Raw genomic sequence first — 27,804 nt, 5'->3', positions numbered from 1 at the left:
TGTATAATGCATTATTAATAGAGCCAGCAGAATTCATTATTGTGGTATTCAGTTTAAACATGATAGAGCTGTGGGCACATGCCCGACGTCATCCAAATGCCTACTGTGATTATAATGATAATACACAAACCTCCACAAAATCTTTTATATTGAAGGCCATAGCAGTGGAGACCTCAAAGTCCTCCTGTTTTGGAGGACAACCGAAGGGCCTGCATGATGGACCCCCCATACTACATTATATACTACTATATTTCTAGATATTGTATATTCCCAGCAGAGCAAATATTGATTTTGGTAGATTATGATTGGGTTAAAAAAGGTCAGGAGAACCTCTAAGGTTTCTGCACTGCTTCCATCATCTGGAAGTTACCATGTCTACAGCTGGCCATACAAATTTAGTAGCTGTCACGCAAACAATTGTTCGTCCAACAGCTATCTCTCCCGTCCCTGTCCCGACTTCCCAATACACATACATGTTCAGCTCGACCTAAGGTGTCTATGTATGCTATGGGAAGAGAGGAGAAAGCCGCTACCAGACACATCTGGTGGCCGCTTTTCTTAATTTTGACCGATTCTTGTCCCTAGGACATCATCTGTCGAGGAAGAGTTAAAAGCTTCCCACGCATTAGTGTGTCGTTCGCCTTGGCGGGTTCGACCAACAAAAGTGTAATGTGTATGGCCAGCGGTGCATGTTAGATAAAAGCCTATGAAACTTGCACATTTCAGCAGATATCGGCCAATGATTTAGTGTGTAGGTGTCCCAGCTGTCCCCAACAAGGGAAAGAAAGGCGAAAGAAAGTAATAAAATACTATATATAACAGAAAGATCAGGTGTGGTGGAGGTCATCATGTCCAATCTTGAGTTCCTCAGCAAGAAGCTACTGCAAAACACCTCTAATTCCCCCCTTAACCGAGCATACATATTTATAGGCAGCTTTAAAGGTTTTTTCTTCTCACAAACCTTAAAACGTATCCACGGGATAGATGACATATGTATGATTGGCTGGGGCATCTGACCTCTTGGAGCCCCATCACCCTGTGTGAATAGAGCAGTAGTGCGCATGCCTGACAACTGCTTCATTCACTGCCAATGGGACTGACGGAGGTAGCAGAATAAGTTCCGTTGTGTAAGCTTCTCCAAAGGTGATGAATAACTGACGTCATGTTCAAGAAAGTCAAATGCGAATTTAAAGGTGGCACCAATATGGTTGCACTTCCTGCGTCAATTCTTCAAAAATGGCTGCCACTGCAAACCAGAAAACTATCTCTACTATCTCTGTTGTAAGTAAAGAAAAGATGATTGCCAAATTTTGGCCATACTTTTACTTCTCACATATGGAATTCCTCTTTAAAGCTCATTGAACTGACAGCTATTTTTCCTGATCCCACCACAAATAAGAACTCTGAGCCAAGTGTGTATGTTCTGGACCAAGGATTGGGCATATCGAAATCCAACATTCCCACTTCTTCTTTCCTTCAACATGTGCAGTTGGGGGTCGGTTAGGACACTCCGTACACATTAGATTAATGGCTAATCCCGCCAAAGTTTCCAGTTTTGGCCAACATTTTACTAACGTGTACGCCTATGGAGGTGTTTTGGACCTTTTTAAGTAGAAGAAACATAATTCGCCACTTTCCAATTTACTGTTATATGACCTTTTTTGGGGGATGTGAATCCTCTTTAAAGGGCATCTGTCAGGAGATTTGTACTTATGAAAACTGGCTGACCTGTTACATGTGCACGTGGAGGTTGAAGGCATCTGTGTTGGTCCCATGTTCATATGTGACCTCATTGCTGAGAAAAATGATGTTTTAATATATGCAAATGAGCCTCTAGGAGCAACGGGGGCGTTGCCGTTACACCTGGTGGCTCAGCTCTCTCTGTGCAACTTCTGCGCCCTCTGCACTTTGATAGGACCAGGTGTGATGATGTTTTCACTGCCTGGCCCTGTCAATCAAAGTGCAGGAGGGGAGGGGGGGAATTGCAGAGAAAGTGCAGCCTCTAAGTGTAATGGTAACGCCCCCGTTGCTCCTAGAGGCTAATTTGCATATGATAAAACATCATTTTTCTCAGCAATTCGGGCACATATGAACATGGGACCAACACAGATGCCTTCAGCTGCCAAGTGCACAAGTAACAGGTCAGACAGTGTCATAGGTACAAAACTGCTGACAGAGGCCCTTTAAATGAGCAGTTAGCTTTTACATTTGCAGGTGTTTATGAAAGCATCCCCATATTTCAGTGACCACATTTTTTAATATAGAGTTATCCAACTTGCAGAATGGATGCCCTGTCTTTAGGATAGGCCATCAATATTAGAATGGTGCGGGTCTGACTCTCAGGGAACCATGGCCTCTTCGTTGTTTTCATTGGTCCAGATATCCAAGTAAATCGAACAAAACTGCAATACCTTCTTCAGCATTTGACAATAAGGGCTCATGCAGACTAATGTATTTTTTGTCCGCCTCCGATCCGCTTTTTTTTTGCGGCCCGGATACAGACCCATTCACTTCAGTGGGGCTGCAATATGTCTGTTCTGTGGCATCTGCAAAAATATAGATCGTGTCCTATTATTGTCCGCATTACGGACAAGGATAGGACTGTTCTAATAGACAGCCAGTATCCATGTTTTGCGGATCTTTCGAGTCAGACCCCCACCGATCTAATATTCATGGCCTTTACTAAGGATAGACCATCAGTTTTAAAAGCCTGGATAACCCTTTTAAACCTCATGTAAACATCCTGGTAGCGTTGGGGTTTGCGGCCGTCCAAGCCATTGTCTACATTTTCATGGCAGAGGTAATATAGATGAAGTGTAAAGTGCAGATTAGCAGTACATCTGTGGAAATATAGACTGTTTCACAGGCCAGGACACAATACTTCCACAATCCACTGATGTCATAACGGGTTGTCCTGCTTATGTGACCGTGGTAAAAGCAAACACATAATGCTTTCCTAGATCCATCAGATGCTTGACATACTTACTTGACTGTGTCAAAAACAGCTTTATCATTGGACGGTCCTTGCATGCTGGAAATACACGTATGTGACCTCAGGATATAATGACAGACTGATACCTGAATCTGTCAAAGTCTGTGACAATAATGACCCAAAACCTATAATTAATGTGAGAGCGGGTGCCTGATTATTCTGCTTCCATGTAAGTGGGGCATGTGTTCTCGGTGAAGCTGAAAACTTCATCTGAGGCCTTCAGAGCATGCACAGGCAGATTGACAACCCATAGATCCTAGCACAATACGAGTCCTATTAGGCAGTGATGGTGAACTTTTTACAATGCCCAAACTGCAACCCAAAAACCACTTATTTATGGCAAAGTGCCGACACTGCAATTTAACCTGAATGCTACGGTCCAATATAGAATATCTTCCATGTACTTTATCATTTAGCTATAATATCCTGCCTACATTCACTGCGCTGCCTGCGCTGTTCATACCGCGCCCTGCGCTGATGTATGACAGGAAAAGTCTAAGGCATATTGGTGCACCATAGACTTTTACCAGGGTGCGGGTGCCCAGAGAGAGGGCTCCGAGTGCCGCCTCTAGACCCGTGCCATAGGTTCGCCACCACTGAATTAAGGGGTTTTATTATTTTTTTTCTGTATGGACTGAAGGGGAGTTCATAGATGATAATATGACCCATTGTCAGAAAAACATCCATGCAGTAGCTAGAATGGTCATCCGTTCTCTACCTGCTAAAACAATAGAAAAACTTTTTGTAAGGGTCCATTCACACGTCCGTAATTTGGGTCCGCATTCGTTCCGCAATTTGCGGACCCATTCACTTTCAATGGGGCTGGAACGGATGCAAATCCACATTTCCTGGATCCGCATCCACATTTTCGGGATCCGCATCAGTTTTTTCGGGATCCGTTTTTTCGGGATCCGCAATTTCGTTCCAGAAAAAAATAGAACATGTCCTATTCTTGTCCGCAATTGCGGACCAGAAAAGGCATTTTCTATTATAGTGTCTGTGATGTGCGGATCCGCAAATTGCGGATCGCACATTGCAGGTGTCCGTGTTTTGCGGATCCGCAAAACACTTACGGACGTGTGAATGTACCCTAAGACAAGTAACTTCTAACTGGAAAAACAAGGAATATTAGCAACACTTACGCCTCATTCATACGTCAGTGTTCGGTCAGTGATTTCCATCAGCGATTGTGAGCCAAAACCAGAACACAGAACAGGTGCAGATCTCTCCCTTAGGGTCCATTCACTCTCCCATAGGCGATGTGCGTTCTGCATTTTGCGGACCGCACATCGCCGGCCTTCTCCTAGAAAATGCCTTTTCTTGTCCGCAATTGCAGACAAGAATAGGACATGTTTTTTTTTTCGGGATCGGAATTGCGGACCCGGAAGTGCGGATCTGCTCTTCCAGATCCGGGCAGCACATCGTGCTGCCGGCCTATAGAAAAGAATGGGTCCGCAATTCCGTTCCACAAAATGCGGAACGAAATTGCGGACCTGTGAATAAGGATACCTTACGTCTGTGGAAGATTGAATCCTGGTTTTGGCTCACAATCACTGACGAAAACACTGACGTGTGAATGAGGCTTTACTCATAGTCTTCCCCTTCCTTGATTGTATTCTGTATCTCTTGCAATCAAAAGGGGAAATACCCTTGTAACACATTGTATTACTGTATTATTATTGAGCTCCGTTTCCAGTATGTAGTTAATTCTAGAGTTTTATCATATTCCTATGTAGAAAGTAAAAGCCATGTGGGGATATAGCTTTAGCGACAAAAATTTTGCAACCTTTTTTGCATCTTTCCACCACATATTCCAGTCCCAACGCTACTTCAGTAATGGTAGAGGTGAGGTAGGAAACTGGAGTAACATTTCTCGACAAAAGTTTTAAGATGCTCCAAATTTATAAAGCAACATGCAACGTTTGATACGTTTGGCACTAAGTACCCAACGCAGAATGAAAGAAAACAGACATAAAATATTACACCCTTAGTAAATTCACCCCACTATAAAGAAATATGAAGAAATGAATCCGCTTAGAATTTTTTAAACTTTTTAGATTGAAAACACAATTCAGTCTGTCGTCTTGTTTTTGCTTATTAAACCAAGCACAGTGTCTGGTAGCGCTAGCAGAGACATGTCAATTGTTGCCTTTCTTATGGTAAACCGGTACCTCAATTAACACAAAAAGCAGTTTGAACACATATGCAAATGAGTTGTTCAGAGGGGGCGGCTCTTTCCACTCGGTGCACCGTTGTGCCTTCCTTTAGGTCTCTAAGCCCTCTCCTATTCCTCGGTGATGGACAGGACCAGCCTTCCAAGAACTGCTCTAGTCTGGCCCCGCACTCTTGTATTTGTGTTGTGCACCAGAATTTCTGCACATGTGCAGTACACTTCTTTCCAGGACAGGAATGAGATGATGTACTGCGCATGCGCCAAAATTTGGCACGTGTGCAGGATTACAGGACCTGGCAAGACTAGTTCTCAGAAGACTGGCCCGGTCAATCACCAAAGGATAGGAGGGGCTTAATGAGCAGCGGTAAGATCAATGGTGCACTGATGGGAAAGGACCCATAATTAGTCTTCTGAACAGCTCATTTGCCTATGTCTTGGAACCACTTTTTCTGTTAATTGTGGCTATGATTTACTATAAGAATGGTAATGATTTAAATGTCTCTGCTACCGCTACCGGACACTATGCTTAGTTTAGGCTACTTTTACATATTTTCGACAGAGGATCTTAAAACCGGTGGAAAAAGCTTCACTTTTGTCCCCATGCATTGTCAATGGGGAAAAAACTGAACAAACCAGATCAGAGTGCACCAGAATGCATTCTGTTCCATTTTATTGCGTTCCCATATCGGACAGATAACCGCTGCAAGCAGTGTCTTTGTGTGCGGCATGGGAAGCTGAAAATGACAGATCCGGCATCAAAAAACAAGTAAGTCAATGGTGCCAGATACGGTTTATTCAGACACGCAAATAACAGATCCGGCGCCCATTGACTTACAATGTTATTTGATGCCGCATCCAGATTTTCAATATAATACAACCGGATCCATTCTGAACGGATGCCACCGGTGGTATTATTCATACGGATGCGTTTTCTTCCGGTTTTATGATCCTCTGCCGGATCTCAAAACCGGAAAGGAAAACGCAGATGTGACAGTAGCCTTAATTAGCAAAAACAATGTGACCTATTCCCTATAAAGTAAACCTGTAACTTTGAAAATGCTGTGCCATTGACATGTTATAGAGCAGGAGGAGCTGAGCAGACCGATCTATTATGATGTGGGAAAAGATTCAGTAACTTGTCATTTTCTCATTTAAACGTTTTCTCATTCTGGTCTTAGGAGTCCAGTGGGCGGTCCTACTGAGTGATTGACAGGCATCTCTGGATGCGCACTCATACAGTAGTCCCGATTACTGACGAGATGAGGATGGTGGACCCTTTTACCTACTGAGTCTTCAGCTTTTGTCAGTCTATTGACGTCATTAGAGAAAAGCCTGAGAGGGAGAGACACCGGCTTGTCTTTCTCAGATTGGCAGGCAGCGAAAAAAGGAGCATTTCTGTATAAAGGCTTCTCCCTGGTTCAGAAATGTTAATATGGCTTTTGAGCAGTAAGAAAGTGTAGGGGCAAAGCCAGATTACCGCAATATTACAAGTATTCACAGTCTGTCTTCCCAGGGAAGCAATAAAAACCTCATCCGGGAGAGTGGCAAGTCGATATCAGGGAGATGACAGCTAGGTCAACATATACCTTAATAAGGAACAGCGCATTTTACCATTGATATAACCTACAACCAGCAAAGGTTGGTTTCCATGCCAGCATGAAACAATATATAAAAAAACAGGAAGGTCTACCAGCCAGAGGTGGTATTTCAGACTCCGACGATCCGTTTTAATATCAATAATTAATCTAGTCTTAGTGCGTCCACAGTTCTCTATTTTATAACTTATATTTCCTCATCCTTAAAAAAAGAAACAGAAGTTAGAGATGTACAAGCTATGGACACCTTTGAATGCATTTTTTAATTATTGCATTAGATTTATTTTAGGCTAAAACATTTTTTTTCCAATTGGTCTTTATTAAAAATGTACAGTTGTCTATCTTCTGCAGCCTGCATTTTTTTCCCATGTATTGCTGGCTGCTCTGTTCCCTTCACAGTAAGGAGCTGTCTGATGGCTCGATCTGTAACACTCATCTCTGTTCTCCTGAGAGCTGGCAAGTATCTGATCGGTCAGGGTCCGACTGCGGGCTCCCCGCTGATCAGCTGTTTGAGAAGGCGCTCACAGTGAGCGCCACGACCTGCTTGCAGCTTTCTCTAGGCCATGGGACGTCACTTTGATTGGTCACATGGCCAAGGCGCAGCTCAGCCCCATTGCAGTGACTGGGGCTGAGCTGTGATTCCAAGCACAGGCGCTATACAATGTATGGTGTTGTGCTTGGTCAGCTGACAGAAGGCTGCTGCGCTACTGTGACCTCTGGTGCCTTCTCAAACAGCTGATCGATTTCCAAAAAATCTTGGAAATCTCCTTTAAACTGAATTCTAATCAATTTTAAGACAGTTTGGAGCTCCCACTTAACACACACGGTCTATTATCCAAGTCTTCTGTTTATTTTCATTTTCAGATTATGAAAATTAAGTTCCCTTGCTCTATGCCTATCCCCGCCCACATACCATGGAGTACAGTTGCAAGAAAAAGTATGTGAACCCTTTGGAATTATATGGATTTCTGCACAAATTGGTCATAAAATGTGATCTGATCTGATCTTCATCTAAGTCACAACAATAGACAATCACAGTCTTCTTAAACTAATAACACACAAAGAATTAAATGTTACCATGTTTTTATTGAACACATCATGTAAACATTCACAGTGCAGGTGGAAAAAGTATGTGAACCCTTGGATTTAATAACTGGTTGAACCTCCTTTGGCAGCAATAACTTCAACCAAACGTTTCTTGTAGTTGCAGATCAGACGTGCACAACGGTCAGGAGTAATTCTTGACCATTCCTCTTTACAGAACTGTTTCAGTTCAGAAATGTTCTTGAGGTCATGCCACAGCATGTCAATCAGGTTGAGGTCAGGACTCTGACTGGGCCACTCCAGAAGGCTTATTCTCCTATGTTTAAGCCATTCTGTTGTTGATTTACTTCGATGCTTTGGGTCGTTGTCCTGTTGCAACATCCATCTTCTGTTGAGCTTCAGCTGGTGGACAGATGGCCTTAAGTTCTCCTGCAAAATGTCTTGATAAACTTGGGAATTCATTTTTCCTTCGATGATGGCAATCCGTCCAGGCCCTGACACAGCAAAGCAGCCCCAAACCATGATGCCCCCATCATCATACTTCACAGTTTGGATGAGGTTTTGATGTTGGTGTGCTGTGCCTCTTTTTCTCCACACATAGTGTTGTGTGTTTCTTCCAAACAACTCAACTTTGGTTTCATCTGTCCACAGAATATTTTGCCATTACTGCTGTGGAACATCCAGGTGCTCTTGTGCAAACTGTAAACGTGCAGCAATGTTTTTTTTGGACAGCAGTGGCTTCCACTGTGGTATCCTCCCATGAAATCCATTCTTGTTTAGTGTTTTACATATTGTAGATTCGCTAACAGGGATGTTAGCATATGCCAGAGACTTTTGTAAGTCTTCATCTAACACTCTAGGATTCTTCTTCACCTCATTGAGCAGTCTGCGCTGTGCTCTTGCAGTCATCTTTACAGGACGGCCACTCCTAGGGAGAGTAGCAGCAGTGCTGAACTTTCTCCATTTATGGACATTTGTCTTACCGTGGACTGATGAACAGCAAGGCTTTTGGAGATACTTTTATAACCCTTTACAGCTTCATGCAAGTCAACAATTCTTAATCGTAGGTCTTCTGAGAGCTCTTTTGTGCGAGGCATCATTCACATCAGGCAATCCTTTTTGTGAAAAGCAAACCCAGAACTGGTGTGTGTTTTTTATAGGGCAGGGCAGCTGTAACCAACACCTCCAATCTCATCTCATTGATTGGACACCAGTTGGCTGACACCTCACTCCAATTAGCTCTTAGAGATGTCATTAGTCTAGGGGTTCACATACTTTTTCCACCTGCACTGTGAATGTTTACATGGTGTGTTCAATAAAAACATGGTAACATTTAATTCTTTGTGTGTTATTAGTTTAAGCAGACTGTGATTGTCTATTGTTGTGACTTAGATGAAGATCAGATCACATTTTATGACTAATTTGTGCAGAAATCCATATCATTCCAAAGGGTTCACATACTTTTTCTTGCAACTGTATGTTGGGAGCAGATTTTGGTGTGGATTCCGCACCCAAAGTGTATGTGCTTCAATGGGGAATCCACATGTTAAACCATACTGCCCTCCTTTTCTCTGCTTGCGGTTTTAAAAACCACACCGCTGAAAAAAGAAGTGTCCTGTCTATTCCTGACAGGGATTCTGCATCCAGAATTTCTATTGAAAATGGCCAGGAATGAAAATCCTCGCCGCAACCACACCAAAAACTGTGCTAAAAAACATGTCAGGAAAAAAGGGAAGCGAAAAAACCCTAATACTGATTCCACATGAGGTTTTTTTCAGCGCTGAAAATTCTCTGTGTAAATTTAGCCTAAGACAACCAGTCTGAACTCCAATCAGATGAGTGATCACACTCATAGGCTGGTAAACCAAGCTAAGTGATGTTATGCTAGTTGTTTTTTTTCCAGCCCACACACAGTTTTTACAAAAAATCCTGGTTAAAATGGGTTGAATGCTGCACTTATGTTTACTCTGCCTTCATTATGGGTACTGGTAAAAAGCTCAGAATGCGTCTTGGCATACTTGTAGGGTAGTAGAAGATGGTCCACGGGCCACATTGTTAGATTGTACAACTCCCAAGGGCCACGATGAAAACTTAAAAAGATAGTTTCATGTGACACATTCATAACACAATGACCTTATATGATGTACATTTATAGGTGCAGGTTTCACACCTGGGACTTCCACCTAAGGCTGATTCACACGACTCAGTGCTTGGTGTGGGAAACATTGGCCGTGTGTTGGCTGCATCTCCTGGACCAACCACTGTTCCCTGACCAAAACTGACTGTATCATAGTGTTTTATGATACAATCAGTTCCTATCTGATCATGGGTCTGATGCAGTGAGTTCGGGTCAGGTGAGCCACTGTCAGGGACGGAGTGGGAACTTAAAGCAGCCCTAGAAAATTCTAAAAGTGACCCCATGTTGTAGGCAGATCCAAATTGACAGCTCATACACAAGTAGGCAGTGCCAACAGAAGTAGGGGCCTACAATACTTTAGTGCAGCACAAAATACCACCCTAGCAGAACCAATTAGCACAGTGCCACCGGTCAAGTGCATAAGTACCTGATGTTCCTAAATTAATGCTGGGCTTGGGTGGCCCCCTGGGCATTGACCATCGAGAAAATTTTCCTGTAGGGTCTATGGCCAGTCCGCCGTTGGCCATGGTTGGTTCTGGGAGATGTGTCTGACACACGACCCATGTTTCCTGGACCGAGCGTGGTCATGTGAATCAGCCCTTATTGGGAGAAGGAGGGTTCTCTGCTCTCCCATTCTGCACTCCAGAGAAGAGGAGTTGAGGTGTCAGTGCAGCTGTCTATATTGTAGTTGGTGGAAGGTCCAACTTAACATTTCTCAATTCTCATGTACTACAGTAGAAAGAGACGCATTCATGTGCAGCCATCTCATCTCTTCCTCTCAAGTCCCCAAATATGAGAGTCCCATAGATAGCTGAGGTTGCATAGAAAGGCATTGTAAGCCACATGCAACACTTGCAACATAGGTGGTGCATACCTACTCTGTATCTTACCTTTGCCTGAGTTCTCTCCACTGGTGGCGACACTATCATGATGTCAGAAGTGTGACACAAAAAATAAATAAAAAATTACTCCCTTCCTGCTTGTCGCCCGCATAGACCTGCTGTGTCGGAGTTCACAAGGTTCATTGTGTTATATATCGTGCTTCCTCTTTCACCAGATGCTTTAAACAATGCATTCCACTATTATTACTTGACAGACAGTAACATGACCACAGGCACAGGGAAGACGTGTATTCTGGTGTGGATCTTACCACATAGCCATTGTATCCACTATGTTGTCGTCTCCACTTGGGATGTATCTCCGATCACTCACTGAATGCTTTACTTGGCTCCTAGAATTATAACTGCTCTTTGTACGTTTTGATTTTACAGGGTGCTGTTCTTTTATTATACCGAGCTTGACATGACCAGAAGCTTTCACTACCTGTAACCCGTTCCAATACTAATAACGTCACACAAAGAAATAACAGGCAGCTATTGTTTTTTGTCCTTACTCACGCTCCGTCTATAATGGCTTTCAACTTTTGAATCTTCCTTGTATAGGTTTGCAGGTTATCATTCAGGGTGTGTAGAAACATCAGCAGTAGTCATAAAATGCCCCACCTTTAGATTAGGTGCTAGGTATGCCCTTATCTCTTCTGCATGTGCCATCTGACATGGTGTAGCCTCTTGGAGGCCAAGTAGCTGATAGCACTATCCAAGGTGAAGACTGACTTCCTGAGTTACCTGACTGTGGAACAAATCCAGCCGTACAAAGTGGTGTGTGTGACGAAATCCAAAGGAAAAAATAACCTTGCCCACACTATTCCTTCTCAACAGATAGCAGTTCACCTTTTTCTATACCTACACACTTTTATTTGGTATTAGGATACCATGAAACCAGTACACACAACCTTTTTCAAGTTGTGATCAACTTTAATTCAATGTATGTGGAAATTAACTTTTTAGGCCATCTAGAGCTTTGACGTTGCTGGGCCTTTCCCTTCTTCCCGCAGGACCTTGTAAGTGGTACTTTTTTGACCTTCCAGACCTGTCAATGATGTCAGTGTAGAGATTGTTTGAATTGACTTTTGACCTATTGGTGCTGTGTGGTTGCACCTGGTCTTATGATGTCCTTTTAAACCTGTTCCGGAGATGAAAGGGGTTCTCTGGGATTTTGATTGATAGCCTATCCTCAGGATAAGTCATCAATATGAAATCCGCAGGGGTCCAACTCCCGGCACCCCAACCGATCAGCTGTATGAAGATGCCGTTGCACTGCGTGAGCACTTAGGCCCTCGCTCTTCTAGGCAGTGACATCACGTCACATGCTTAAACTTCAGCTCAGGCCCATGCTTGGGTAAAACGGCAAAGAGGCTGCGGCTTTCACTAGAGCCGCGGTGGCTTCCTCGAACAGCTGATCAGGCAGGGCGTGCCGGGAGTTGGACCTACACCAATCTCATATTAAAGACCTATTCTGAGGATAAGCCATCAAATAAAATTCCTGGAAAAATTCTGTAATCTAGTTACCCTCTGTGATTAGAAGATGCTATTTTCTCCTATTGGTTTTACCCCAGACAATCTAAGAAAAAAAGTGTGCCCATATTCCCCCCAAAAAAAACTCTCTATGTAATATTCCACTAAACCTTAAACACTAGCTTTCCTGTTCATTAGGCTGCGGGGAGGTTTTTGTATGGCGAAGTGGTCTCACCAGTGAAAGAGGCTAAAGGTAGCCATACATATAGGTTGCACAAAATAGACAAAGTTAACCAAAATGATTGATTGGTGGGTGAAATGTAACAAATAATCATTTTATTTGACTGATGACTCCGACTGTCTTAGTTTTCCAATGCCCGGGTATCATTGAAAATTTGCCCAGTTTGAATTGTAACGGCCAGTATGGACTAAAATGCATATGGCTGAATCAGCATTGATGGTTATTCACCAGATGATTGGCCATTCAACCATCAACCTACCTCTACCTAACGTGTATGCCCTCCTTAATAGGCAAAGTTATTTAGTCACCTTTATTTGCGCTTTGGGAGATCATTGAATGACACCATTTTACCTGTTACATCGTCTAAAGTACAGGGCTGCTTGCTGTCCTAGTGCCTAGAAAGTGAGCACAGTCCCGGCAACTCTAAGCCTACTGGCAAGGTCCAGTCCTACTGATGGGTCCTGCAGTCCCAAACCCAATTATGATTACATCTTACAGTGAACTAATTTTACGCCATTTCAAGCCATGAACATTTAGATGTTCAGTTCTTTTTTTTATTGTTAATTTAGCAATACATAAGCAAATCCCTTAAGAGGTCAAGAGGCGTGTAGTGAGCTCAATGGAGTTTTCCCTGTCATACGCTTTTAAAACATCACTCACTGAGCTAGTGACCATAGCCGCATTGTATCTCAGATGCATGTGACTTGGACAAGGAGGCCACAAACATGGTCTTCTTAGGTAATGTCCGTTATGGCACATCAACGCTCTATTGTTTATCCTGTTGCACTTGGTGAGCGTATGAGGTAGACCTCCATGTGGGTGATGTCAATGTTGGGTTAAAGTTGGCTGCAGATATGTTGCTCAACCTGAGATGGTGCAAACATAGCAAGATCTATGCAACATATTGCCAAGCACAATGCTAGAGTATACTTGCTGTGTTACAGGTCACTTGCACAGTAGGTGCTCCTGCCCCTTTCTTCTCTGGGTTCAGCAGGGGTTCCAGAGGCCAGACCCTCCACTGACAGGGTCAGGATGAAGGGTAGGTGAAGTAGATGACCACCTGGGACACAATTTGTGTACTTAGAAACCAACAGGGGTCAGTTCAATCATGCCTTATGCCCATAGTTCAAGAATTAAATACCTCTTTAACTAACTTGCCTGTCCACCTCCTATATTATTTCTATTATTATATACTTTATTGTGAATCCAATGAAAATCCAAAGTGGTGAAATATTAAACAGGTTGGATTTGATTCCAGCAGTTAGATTTGGGTGGCACTCACCCCGATGCATCTTAATAGAATGACGTCAAGACACCCAGAGGCAGCGGGTAGATTTCTAGTGCTAATCCCTGCATGGATTTAATGCATTTAGCTAATCTAGGTGTTAACTACAGATTTGCCCTGTTAAAATAAGGATGGATGTGACTTTTCCAAGGGTATTTACTTCCTAAATAAACCTTGTTACAAGTGTGAAAACGTATCAGTTCTGCTCAACTGCTTTTGGGAAGGCTGGGTGGCTCCATTTGCAGCCTGTCTACTTATGAATTGATAAGAATAGGCTGTGTTTTAGGACTAAAGGCCCTTCATACACGTTAGTCTACTGTTCTACACCATGAATAGTGTGTTCTGCTGGCGCTCTAATGTGTATGGGGAGCTCCCAACTCTCCCCCAACATCGGCAAGGATCAGGCAAAATGAATATTTCCACCTGATGCTTTTGTTCTCCTGGGAGATAAGGTCCCACCAAAAGTCTCTGGCAGCGACTTTCTCCTCTCTCCCTATTAATTACACATAAATGTTCGGCTGAGCCAAACCTGCGTATGGGGAAGTCGGGAGAGAGAGCTGTTACATGTGCGCTTTGGCAGCTGAAGGCATCCGTGTTGGTCCCATGTTCATATGTGTCCGCATTGCTGAGATAAACAATGTTTTAATATATGCAAATGATCCTCTAGGAGCAATGGGGGCGTTGCTATTACACCTAGAGGGCTCTGCTCTCTCTGCAGCGCCCTCTCCACTTTTGTTGAGAGGGTCAGGTGTGATTAATTTTCACTGTCAATAAAAGTGCAGAGGACGTGGCAGTTGCGGAGAGAGCAGAGTCCTCTAGGTGTAATGGCAACTCCCTCCGTTGCTCCTAGAGGCTCATTTGCATATATTTAAACACCATTTTTCTCAGCAATGCGGACACATATGAACATGGGACCATACACAGATGCCTTCAGCTGCTGAGTGCACATGTAACAGGTCAGCCAGTGTCCCTAGGGACAGATCTGCTGAGAGATGCCCTTTAAAGGAAAACTAGGTTACTACTGCTGTGGTTGCTTTACCTGGCAGCAAATATAACTACCGTGACAAATGGTAGAATAGAATTTGTACGATATCAGTTTACAAGGGTTCTTAGCTTTGGACAATCCCTTTTTGTTAGCACTGTCAGCTGATGGTAGGGTTTTCTGCTGCTGGAACCCCCAGCATTCGGTAGTAATATGTGGTGAATCGGGCAGCAGAGTGTCCTGCAGTGCCAGCTGCGGTGAAAATAAGTATTAAACAGTTCTCATCCAGTTCAATAAGCTGTCCGCGTAATACATGACATGGACACGTTGGGTCCTTTTTGTAGCCTCTCTTAACCCCGAATCCCTCATTAAAAGTGGGTTTTCCAAACCAGCCAACCCCTTTAATACAAGGTCTCATTTTCACACATGACCTCTTAGGGGCAGGTTTCGCGCCTCCATCAGTTTTCTCCAGTCCCGTTACATCATTTACTTAAGAAGTGGTAGCCTAGCCTCGGAGGCTTTACTCTAAATGCTAAACATTTACATTATAAACTAAAGTACGCTGCCGCCGTCAGATTGTTTTCTGCTGCGAAGATGCGTGGAGATGGGATGTGCAAACAAGGAGAAAGGTTGCAGAGCCTGTTCTTATGATCAGCCATTGATTGCTGGGTTTCCCTGTTTATTCTCAGCTCCGAGAAGCTCTGAAGAGCAAAGAGAGAGACCTGGAAACACTGAAGTTGGATGCGCAGCTGCTGGAACAAGCGACGGAGGCCAAGATAGCCGAGAAGTCTGCAGGGTAAGACCAGGCTTGAAGCCTTACGTGGATGAAACTCGCGCCTGCACAAATGACGTGGCTCACTTAATGCAAGGTAATATTTTGCTCAGGGAGGGGAAAGGAATTACTTTTTTTTTTCCTGGACTTTCTGTTGGCGGTTTGGAAGTGCTTGTGTGGCTCTGTGTTTTAAGATCCTGGTACTGGTCTTAGTGAGAACTCTACCTGTATTCAGGCTGATTTGGGCATTAGCGTCTGTGTTAGCACCATGTCAATCCAATCATAAAGAGCTTGTTTGTTTAGTTGGAAGGTCTTGAACAATACAGAGCCGGAGAAAGGAGGGGAATGGGAAAGAACCCTGCACCGTGGTTCATACGTGTCACATTTGTCATTTTGCGGTGTTGATTTTGGTACGACTGGGGCTTTATAGGTATATCTCTGAATGAATGTACAATCACAGTAGACAGTTTGTATCTATAGCTGGTAGGACAATTTTTGGCTTTCCGCTCGCATAGTTCAGCATGTCAGCCCATAAGCTCAGACATACTTACGGCAGTCCCTATCAACAGGGCAATGGTGGCAATTACATATAGAGTGTTTCTTTTACAGAAATTACTTAAAAAGGTTTTTACAGGACTCATATTGGTGACCTACGCTTAGGTAAGTCACTAATATCAGATTGGTAGGGTTGCTGCCCAGTAAGTGCAGCTTTGTTCTCCTTCCGGTACATGGGAATATGAGCTGCAGTAACCAGACATGGCCACTTTGCAGTGTATGGAGCTGTGTCTATTTCCACAGTGGTGCCTTCTCTGCAGTCATCTGATTGGCAGGGGTCCAGGAAATCCAACCCTCACTGATCTGATATTGATAATCTATACTAAGGATAGGTCACCTGTACTAAAGAAGATCCCTAAAAAAGCTGTGTAATTATATCAAAGCACTTACAATAAAGAATAATCTTATTAGGGGCCTGTTCACATCGGCGTCGGAGGCTTCATTCGGAGCCTCCGTCACAGATTCCAACAAAAACAGAGGAGGAAAGTCCTGCATTGCAGGATTTTTTTCTCTATTAAAAAAGCAGATTCCTGGATGGAAACCAAATGGAGTCTCCAGTTCAAGTCTGTTATGTGCCGAATCTGGCACTTCCTTTCTTTTCGTACTTCTTCTCCAATAACGCTGGTGTGAAAGAGGCCTCAATGTTTTGTAGTTTTCTGTATCCTTCCTCCGACTGTATTATTGTTGCCCTTTAACCTCCAAGCTGAATGGAGCCTTAGAAGCACTATGCATTTGGAAAGTCTTCAGACCCTTTCACTTTTTTGTTTATGTTGTGCTAAATATAAAAAATATAAAAATTCCCATCAATCTTCACACAATACCCCAAAAGGAGGTAAGAAATCTTTGCTAATTTATTGAAAAGGAAAAACTAAAATCTTGCACCGACATAAGTATTCAGACCCTTTACCCGGGACTTAGTTGAAGCCCCTTTGGCAGTGATTACAGCCTCCAGTCTTCTTGGGGATGATGTTGCAAGGCTTGCACACCTGGATTTGGGGGATTTTGGGCCATTCTTCTCTGCAGATCCTCTCAAGCTCTGTCAGGTTGGATCGGGACCATCGGTGGACAAACATTTTCAGGTCTCTCCAAAGACATTTGATTGGGTTCAAGTAACAGCTCTGGCTGGGCCACTCAAGGACATTCACAGAATTGTCCCTAAGCCTCTCCTGTGTTGTCTTGGCTGTGTGCTTAGGGTCATTGTCTTGTTGGAAGGTGAACCTTCGGCCCAGTCTGAGGCCCAGGTTTTCATTAAGAATACCCCTGTACTTTGCTCCATTTAGCTTTCCCTCAACCCTTACCAGTCTCAAAGATGATCACGAGAAATGGGAGGCCCCCAGAGCTAAATTTCAATTGTCATAGAAAAGGGTCTGAATACTTATGACCATGCCAAATTTTAGTTTTTCCTTTCTAATAAATTAGCAAAAATGCTGTTTTGAATTCTGTTTTCACTTTGTCTTTCTGAGGTATTGAGTGCCGTAACATAAGAAAATATGAAAAAGTGAAAGGGTCTGAAGACTTTCCGAATACACTATATATGGTAGTTCGAAGTCTATATACCTCCTGTTCCTTATGAAAGCATATGCAAGTTTTTTTCATTAGAAAAAAATGGTGGCCATTATACAGGTTCACAGAGACCTCATGTGCCTCCGTATACGCTCTGTTCACACATCTCTGCAACGTATCTGAATAATGACGTATTGGGGAGCTGATAACACAGAACAATAGCATGCAGAGTGCAGTTTACCACTTTTTCTCTTGCTACATTCTGCAGGTTTTATAGCGTGACAAGCTTTTTTCCTATCTGTATGTGTTAGTGGATGGACCTTCTGTTGATATGGTCCTATCGCCTTCAGCTTTCATCTACACAACTCAAGTATGCTTTAATGCCAATTGTCGAAAGGACACAGAGAAGGTACAAATCCACAATGTTCCTGATGAATTTTAATCTGCCGATGAGATCTTCCAGGAATGCTTGGACTGATGAGCGGTCTCCTGGAGCTCATAGAGGCGGCTGCAGAAATTAGATTGTTTTACATACGTCCCATCAGTGTAGAGAGGACGAAGTGAAGACATGTGCAGGCCTGTGCTGACATGAGCTTCTGCTGGACTGTGAATTACTATTATATGTCAACCCGTAACATGTCTGACTTCCAGAAACTACACACAATACATTTCTTTGGGTGATTTCCACCATAAATGAGAAAACGGTCATCAGTCAGATGTCCTCAAGGTGTTCAGTTCTGCGTTACATTGTATCGCTTTTCTCTTTACTAAATGTGTCACTACAGCTTCCTTAAACATTGCCACCCAGCTTTCCGATCTTCCTGAATGGTAAATTCACTTAGTCATACAGGGGGTCCATCACCAGCCCCTATATCACATCGTTAATAGACCGATTTCTCTTTAAATATATAGGGGTTGGTCTCTTTAGGCAATGCTTTTGTATTAGAATTGCCCCCAAACTAACAAAATCTATAAAAGTATAACGGTATAAACGTCCCTTTATCAAAAATCCAATTACCAAAGCCTGATAGGAACGTTAAAACTCAAAATAATAAATATTTATTGGCGGCCACGTGAACATCAGAATTTAAAGGGCCAACACCCCCCCTAGGCCAACACCCCCTGAATATCCACTGGGCCTCCTTTTGGAGTAACAAAAGATCCGAGTTGCCACCCCTCGGTGATCTTTTAATCTGTTCAATACCCTGGAAGGTCACAGATTCCACCCTTCCATCATGGCACTCTTCCACATGACGTGCTATAGGTGTGTCATTGAGTTTAGCTATATCCGAAATGTGCTCACCAATGCGTCATCTCTGCTCACTGCTTGGTCTTGCCAACATACTTAACTCCACAGATACATGACATGAGGTATACCACCCCCACCGATTCGCAATTGATAAATGATCTGATGTAATAAGATCTATCGGTGGTGCTACCAGTAAAGGACTTTCTCCTTCGGATGTATCTGCAATATTTACATGATCCACATGGGAAGGTTCCCACCAAAGTATTCTGTAACCACATCTGTTGGCTAGAATCTTGATAAAAACTGTGAACGAGACAATCCCGTAGGTTCTGACTACGGCGATATGTAATTGCAGGATACACAGGAATGATGCTGCCGATATCAGGATCAGTTAGCAGGATATCCCAATTTTCAGACAGGATCTTTCTTACTATCTTATGAGATTTTTCATAAGTCCCAATAATCCTGAGTGTGGTATCTCGTTGTTCCCTCACCTTGGGACAAAGTAACTGTTCCCTATTTGCACTCAGGGAATGTTGGAACGCCTGTTTTAAAACACTTTGCGGATATCCGCGATTGACAAATCTATGCTGTAATTCCCTAGCAGCGGACCCTGAAGTCAGATAGGCGAGAACAATTTCTCCAGACCCTCAAATACTGCCCTTTGGGTATTACCTTTTTCAGGGTCACAGGGTGCCCACTCTCCCATCTATGAGAGATGACATTTCGGATATAGCTAAACTCCATGACACACCTATAGCACGTCATGTGGAAGAGTGCCATGATGGAAGGGTGGAATCTGTGACCTACCAGGGTATTGAACAGATTAAAAGATCCCCGAGGGGTGGCAACTGGGATCTTTTGTTACTCCAAAAGGAGGCCCAGTGGATATTCAGACTTAACACAACTGAGCCCACTGGCCTCAACGATGCTATTTCGGTTGCATCTTTTATCTGAAGAGCCACCTTCACTATTAAATGTTGGATGTGTTCTTTGATCTTTTTTCCTGCCCTCCATATCAACATCTTCCCCATGATTTCAATATTGGGGACATGGCTGGTGACTGTTACATCATTATGTGCTATGCCTTTTTGTCCCCTATATCTATAGTAGTGTATTGACTGGCATTCGTCAATGATACAGTGTGTTTTAATACAGGCAGTGACTGATATGTAATTGCGTCTCTCTCAATAGGCTCCTGATGAAGTGCCAGCGATACTTAGGCACAGAAACGCGTTGCGCCATGTACATGATTGGCGGCAGTAGCCGCAAGTGAGGGTATTAAAGAGACTGTGTGAATGATATGTATCATGTGTCCTCCTTGATTAGTGACATATTGTATCTTTTGCAGTCTCACTACACATGGCTATAATCGGCGTGTTATCTGATACATGTACATTCAGATTGCAGTGTCATCAGTATGACATCTTCATCATGGAGGTGCTTACAGCATGAGTTCCGGCAGTGTAGGGGTCCTTCCCCGTTGTATATAGGTGCCACCGGCACTTCCCCTGTGGCCTGGATTCTCTCTCTGGGCGTTCCTGCTGGCGGATTAGTACGGAGCTTGTCCCCCATCTGATTGGTAGGCCGCTCGTAGCCACGCCTATGGGGGCGGGGTGTTGGCCGTTTAAATTCTGGCATTCACGTGGCTGCGCGTGGCCATCCTAGCGCCGATACTCTAACCCGAGTGTCACTGATCAAGTCAGGCAGTGACTGATATGTAATTGCGTCATCCAAGCCCTGATGTCCAAACCTCCCTGCCAGAACAGATAAAAAAATGTGACCACTGATGAAGGTCTGAAATGACCGAAACATCTGGTCTAAATATACTGTTTGTACCAAGGATTAATATTGGGCTTTTGGATGAAACCACTGCAAAAACTTGAAAAAAATTAATAAAAAAGTTTGATTGCAACAACCTAAATCTGAGTACCTCAATTTTCGTTATATATACACTGGCTGTCCCCAGCCCTTGATTGGCACCAGAGACCATTGAATTGAGTGCGGTTCTTCATTCTATTACTCCTCTCTCAATAGGATCCTGATGAAGTGCCAGCGATATTTAGGCACAGAAACGCGTTGAGCCATGCACATGAAATGTCTCTCAGTAGTAGGGACATAATGATTGGTGGCAGTAGCCGCAAGTGAGGGTATTGCAGAGACGGTTATAGTGAGTCATAGGCAGCACAGATGCTAATCAGTCCTGTGACGCCCGTCTGTAGGTACACTAGTGGCTCCTGTGGGTTGGCCATCAGACGTTTCTTTTGTTAGTAGAGGTGCAACAATTGGATCGTGAACGATAACGTGGGGGCGCATTTTTTTGGTACCAGCACACCACTAATTCCATTGTTTTCACTGTATGGTGCTTGGTGCATTTTCACTAACCATACAGTGTGAACACCTCTTTAAGCCTGTTTTTGTAAATAAGTTGGGGTTGTGCACCCTATGTTTTTAGGTATTTATCACCAATAAATATTTATTATTTTGAGTTGTAACGTTCCTATCAGGCTTTGGTAATTGGAATTTCCCCCAACCAAAAAAAGAAATCAATAAGGATCATCCGGGGATCATATGTGATATGTGGGCCAACCATGCAGCAGGTGTTTAGTTTCCCTGCAGCGCCTCCACAGGTGAAGTGAAGTATTACATGGTGTAATTTAAAATCCATATTGTCTTCATGTGCGGTAATGTCTGACTTAAAAATATTGGTCAGGATAAAATCACTCCCCCCCCCCCCCCCCCCCTCCAAATTTAATCTTAAAGTCACACGTTTTCATAAGAACCGTTTGCATTTTATTATATTCCCTGAGTACAAAGCTTATATTACACCTGCAGATAATTGCTAACGAGCATTCGCAGCGATGATCTGGCAGTGTAATACTGCCGCCAATAACCAGCTTGTTTATCAGGTAATGGGAAACTCTAACAATGTTTAAAAATTACCGTTTGCCAGCAGCAGATCGTGCGGTGTAATCGCGATCTGCTGCCGGCAAACAGTGATGGCATTAGCGATCACTCGTCACCATAATGAGCAGGACATTGCTGCATGTGATAGCAGCGGTCTCCTTCACTGATGAGAAGGCGATTGCTGGGAAGGAACAGTCGCCTGCAAAATCTGCAAGTGTAATATAAGCTTAATGTTCAGTCAGGTTTTTGGACAATATTTTGGGGACATGTTTTCAGAAGACATCGTGACCTTTCCAGTATGTTCACAATGAACAAAGGAAGATTGCTATGCAAATAATGAGCGGATCCCTGGATGCCCAAGGCACCTCTAACAGACTGTCCCAACCTGTGTCAGTAGCAGCACTGCCTTCAGTACTGGCACCTGGGAATGATCTAACACAAAGATGGTGTCTGCATTTCACTTTAAAGGGGGTTTCTGAGTTTCTGATAGTGATGACTTAGGATAGGTGATCAGTATCAGTTTGGTGAGTGCCGAAGACCCCAGACCCCCTCCGATCAGCTGTTTGAGGAGACTCTCAAGTGAGCGACCGCAGTCTCCTTGCAGATTACCAAGCTCAGCATCATCCATTGGAGAGCGGCCATGTTTGGTATTACAGCTCCGCTCCATTCACTTGAATGGGACTGAGCTGCACCTATGAACCTGATGTCACTGGCCTAATAAGAGACGGCGGCCGTAATCGGATAACCACAGCCCCTTTAAACAGCTGATCAGCGGGGGTCCCGGAAGTCGGACCACCATCGATCAAATGCTGATGATCTATCCTGAGGATTAATAGGTCACCAGTTTTAAACACTTGGACAACCACATTAAAGTTATAGATTTGTAAAGATGCAGCAGAGCTTAGTTGGTTATTTTGCTATCTGTGGTTTTCCATAGACCTGCAGGTTAAACCAGCTTCAGTGAGATGCGAAGATTCACCTGCGACATTGTCCCAAGGGGTTCAATGACCTATTCATGACATATTAAGTGCAACCTATTACAAGCAACTTCTTAAGTCGACCATACACTATGCTCAGCTTCTCCTCCTGAACCGCCATTCTATGCAAGCTCAGCCAAGTGTTCTGAATGAGGAGAGGGGAACAGACACCTCTGGTGAGAACAAAAGGCTCAGCCATCTTAAAATTCAACATGCCTGACCCTTCTTTCCCCGGGCATCTGCCATTGACATCAGAATACACATTAGATGGGCGCAAAGTCCCACCGGAATCTGTGGGTTCACCCAACATACATCTAATGTGTATAGTCGCCTTTAGATTTGGACCTTGAGATGGCCTTCAATGAATTCCAATTTTAAATATGGCTTTAATGGTGGTCTAAAGATCTGAAGGTGTTTTCGGAGATCCAACTTCTGAACCCTCCCGGGGAAAAGTAGACATTGCCAGATGAGGTTGCAGCTGGCCACCTATTTTCCTGCAAAGGAAATATAGCATTATATGGCTAGGCCAATTTTGTCCAAGCTGAGAAGAGGTTGTACAGGACTAGAAAACACTCCTTTCTTCCAGAAACAGCGCCACCTTTGTCCATAGGTTGTGTCTAGTATTGCAGCTCGGCTCAATTGAGATCAGATCAGCTCTGTTGAGATCTCATACATACTTCTTCTATTATATACTACGTTATTATTAATTTAATGCAAAACCACAACTATGTAACATTAATCTAATGATTAATCAGGCCTAGTATTAGCAAAGAAGTGTGACTACAGGGAAATCGTTGTGAAATAAGCTTGTTTTAGGATTCTCTGGTGCCAATTTCCTTATAGGCCTTGTAAGGGTGCCAGAGCAGGCATGGTGCCCACCGAAGCAGCGGTTCTTATTTCCTATCTAATAGAACACCTTTCAACCGAGCAAAAAGACATTTTACCTGTTAACTAATATCCATGATTATTTGTCCACAAGGTGGCACTCTTCTATTGATATTTATGGATATTGTTTGCCACAAAGTTGGCTTTTGGACAGAATGAATTACACTATACTTTGCAAAACATCTATTTTCTTTTGGAAGTTTTTGAAAGTGAAGTTGCTAGTGTAGAAAAATAAAAAAAAAACATAGTCAAAACAGCACCTATTCATCATCCCTTTAGAAGTGTAGTAGTTACATTTGGAATTGGACTTTTTTTTTTAGTAACTTCTACTATCCTCATAATTTGTAGCAGGGGGTATAGTATTCCTTATAATACACATCTCGGCTGCTTGCTATAGATTGTTTGCTGAGGCAGGGTGCTGAATCTCCTTCGAGAGACACTGGCAGATGAGGCCAAGGATTGTCAGAAAGGAAGCGTTGTTTCCCGATAATCGCCTGCTCGTCAGTGAAGGAGACCGCTGCGTTTACATGCAGTGATCTCCTCCACAGTATGGGAAGAAGAGATCACTAATGCCATCGCTCTGCCCCATACAGAATCATTATCTGCCGGCAGCCAAGTGTGATTAGACGGCACAATCTGCTCCTGGCAAACAACTATTTTTGTGACTGTATAAAAGATGTGATTACCTAATGAAGGAGCAAATGCTCGTTCATCCGTTAATTAGCAGCACCTTAAGCAGATCATCACTAACGTGCGTTCCTACGAAAGCTTGTTAGCGATGATGTGGCCGACCCTTGGCCAGCCTAATACCGCCCTTGCTGGAAGTACTCCATGGTATAGAGACTTATTCGTAATGCTCCATGGAAACAAATATGCAAAGCGGTACCTACCAAGGAAGAGAACCATCTCGCCAGCACCACCTTTTTTGAAGTGGCTCCCTACGAGTCAAGATCCAGCTTTCCAACAAGCCTTGCGATTTAAAGGGCATCTGTCAGCAGTTTTGTACCTATGACACTGGCTGACTTGTTACTTGTGCGCTTGGTAGCTGAAGGCATCCGTGTCGGTCCCATGTTCATATGTGCCCGCATTGCTGAGAAAAATGATGTTTTTGATGTATGCAAATGAGTCTCTAGGAGCAACGGGGGCGTTACCATTGCACCTAGAGGCTCTGCTCTCTCTGCAACTGCCGCACCCTCTGCACTTTGACTTTAGGAGAAGTCAGGGCAAGGCATGATGTAGTTTACACTGCCTGACCCTGTCAATCAAAGTGCAGAGGACACAGCACTTGCAGAGAGCAGAGGCTTTAGGAGTAAAAAGGGCTCATTTACATATATTAAAACATAATTTTTCTCAGCAATGCGGGCACATATGAACATGGTACCAACACAGATGCCTTCAGCTGCCAAGCACACATGTAACAGGTCAGCCAGTGTCATAGGTAGAAATCTACTGACAGGTGCCCTTTAACAAGGGAATATGGCCAAGCCAGATATTCATGCTTAGACAACTGTTTTGGGTTGCTTGCCCCTTGTCAATAGAGAGTACTGTTGTTGGAAAGTCAGATTTTGACTCCTAGTGAGCTACTTGAAAGAGGTGGTGCTGGCGAGATGGTTCTCTTCCTTGGGAAATAACTTTTTGCATATTCGTCTCCAATGGAGCATTGCCAATAAGTCTTTATACCATGGAGGACTTCCAGTAAGCCTCCATACAGAAGGTTTCTGCAGCCAGTACATATTGATGACGTATCCTCAGGATAGGTCATCAATATCTATTCGGTGGGGACCCAACTCCCACCACCCTCACCGATCAGCTGTTTGAGGAGGCGATGCTGGTACAAGCACTGCTCCTCTCCAATATTACTGATGACGAGCGCCATCGCCTCTTCTAACAGTGGATTGTCAGGGCTGCCGGGTGTCGGACCTCCACTGATCAGATATTGATGACCTATCCTGCTGATATGTCTATGGCGAGCAGGAAGAGAGAAAGGAGATGGCGAACACGCACTAAGCGTACCTTCCCTTCATACAGCTGATCAGTGGGGTGCCGGGGGTCGGACCCCCGCCGTTCTGATATTGATGAGCTATCCTGAGGATAGGTCATCAATATTAAAAGTCTGGAGAACCCCTTTAAGGTATCACACTGAGCCAGCCAGAACCCTACTCCGTACTGATAAGTGGCAATCCAGGTTGATGAGTTTACTGACGTTGACAACAAGGCAATAATGCTTGTTTTTGTGCGATATACTTTTTTATGAGGATGTGCATGAGGATATATTATGTGCAATATTGTTGCCATCCAACACCACAGCTGCAGAACTATTCAAGTCTTTGGATGATCAAACTAAACTGGTAATTTTGTGTCGGTGTATGCACCGACGGAGCAGCTGCCATGACTGGACGGGTTTCTGGTTTAACTAATCGGATAAAAGAGGTTGCACCTGAATGGGAGTATACGCACTCTGTCATCCATAGAGAAATGCTGGCTAGCCAAAAAATGTCACCTGAACTTGACAGCGTTTTAAAAGATGTGATTAAAGTAGGGCTGCAACTATTCATCGATGTAATGGATGCAAAAAAATCCTCCATGCAGTTTCCCTGCATCGAGGATTCGTTTAAATCACATGACCATAGAGCATGAGTGAAGAGAAGCCTCTCACCGCTCCGTGGCCTCCCATCCGCACCGCGCTGCCAGGGCCTTACGTGCACACATCGTCAACGCTGTGTGTGACGTCAGGTCCTGCCCAGTGCATGCCAGGAAGTGGGAAGAAGATGTGGTCAGTCTTATGCGGACTCCATGTCAGCGCACTGCCAGTCAAGGTAAGTATAGGTTAGCAGGGCACGGATCTGCCGGGGAGGAGGCTGATGGCGTTGGGGGACATGGATGAAAATGGCATGGAGGGGCTGATTGCGCTGGGGAAGTGGGGGACGGGACATGGATGGCATAGAAGGGCTGATGGCCCTGGGGGACATGGCATGGAGGGGCTGATCTGATGGCACTGGGGGAGTGGGGGACATGGTGGATGGCATGAAGGCACTGGGAGAGGGGGGCAGATGGCATGGAGGCACTGGGGAGGAGGACATGGCAATGGATGGCAAGGAGGGGCAGATGGCACCGGGGGAGTGGGGGACATGGCATGGAGGGCTTGGAGGGGTCTGATCTGATGCCACTGGGGGAGTGGGGGACATGGCATGGAGGGGCTTATCTGATGGCACTGGGGGAGAGGGGGACATGGTGGATGGCATGGAGGCACTGGGGAGGGGGACACATGGCAATGGATGGCATGGAGGCACTGGGGGAGGGGGACATGGCAATGGATGGCATGGAGGGACAGATGGCACTTCGGGAGTGGGGGGACATGGCATGGAGGGGCTGATCTGATGGCAGTGGGGGACATCACATGGCAATGGATGGCATGGAGGCACTGGGGGAGTGGGGAACATGGCAATGGATGCCATTGAGGGGCTGATGGCACTGGGGGAGTGGAACTGAAGGCACTGCGGTGGGGGAAAGCTGAAGGCACTGTGGTGGGGGAGAGCTGAAGGCACTGGGGAACGGACCTGATGGCACGGGGGGAAGCTGATGGCACTGGTGGATAGTGGAGCTGATGGCACGGGGGGGGTGGGGAACTGATGCACTTGGGCTGATCGCACAGAGGGGAACGAAGGGTGTTGGAGACTGATGGCAGGGGGTCTGATGAGTTTTTATACAGGAAAACAGTCTATTAATAATTTTTTTCTTATTAGAGTACTCAATTAATCGTAAAAATAATCGATAGAATACTCGATTGCTAAAATAATCGTTTACTGCAGCCCTAGGTTAAAGTAATAAATAAAAGTGCATGCCCTTAACTCACGTCTCTTCGAGCAGCTCTGTGAAGAGATGGACGCAGAGCACAAACATTTTTGTTATATACAGATCCGACACCCTTGACTTACATTGTTTTTAGTGATGGATCCGGTTTGTTCCATTTCGATTTCACACAACCGCATCTTAACGGAACGGATGCATACTGATGTGTAATCAAAACTGAGCCATTTTGGTCATGTTTTGAGAACCTCTTGAGATGCCAAAACGCATATATGAGAGCAGCCTTACTTGTGTGACATATTCAGCTTGATCAACAAACTCAATCTGTCACTTCAGGGGAGTGACT

General features: G+C 44.2%; 1 protein-coding gene across 3 annotated transcripts in view; it reads left to right on the top strand.

Moving 5' to 3' along the window:
• MIPOL1 (mirror-image polydactyly 1) overlaps positions 1 to 27,804 on the top strand; it is a 384,033-nt gene that overhangs the window by 123,265 nt on the left and 232,964 nt on the right. For all 3 annotated transcript variants that reach the window (XM_040412311.1, XM_040412310.1, XM_040412313.1), the window contains one exon: positions 15,493 to 15,598. In XM_040412311.1, coding sequence (XP_040268245.1) covers positions 15,493 to 15,598 — 106 coding nt within the window. The remainder of the gene's footprint in view (positions 1 to 15,492; positions 15,599 to 27,804) is intronic.

The sequence above is a fragment of the Bufo bufo genome, chromosome 11 (genome assembly GCF_905171765.1).
Source record: "Bufo bufo chromosome 11, aBufBuf1.1, whole genome shotgun sequence".
NCBI lineage: Eukaryota > Metazoa > Chordata > Amphibia > Anura > Bufonidae > Bufo > Bufo bufo.
Note: the sequence above shows the minus strand (reverse complement) of the source record. Positions and strands in the feature narration are given on the sequence as shown.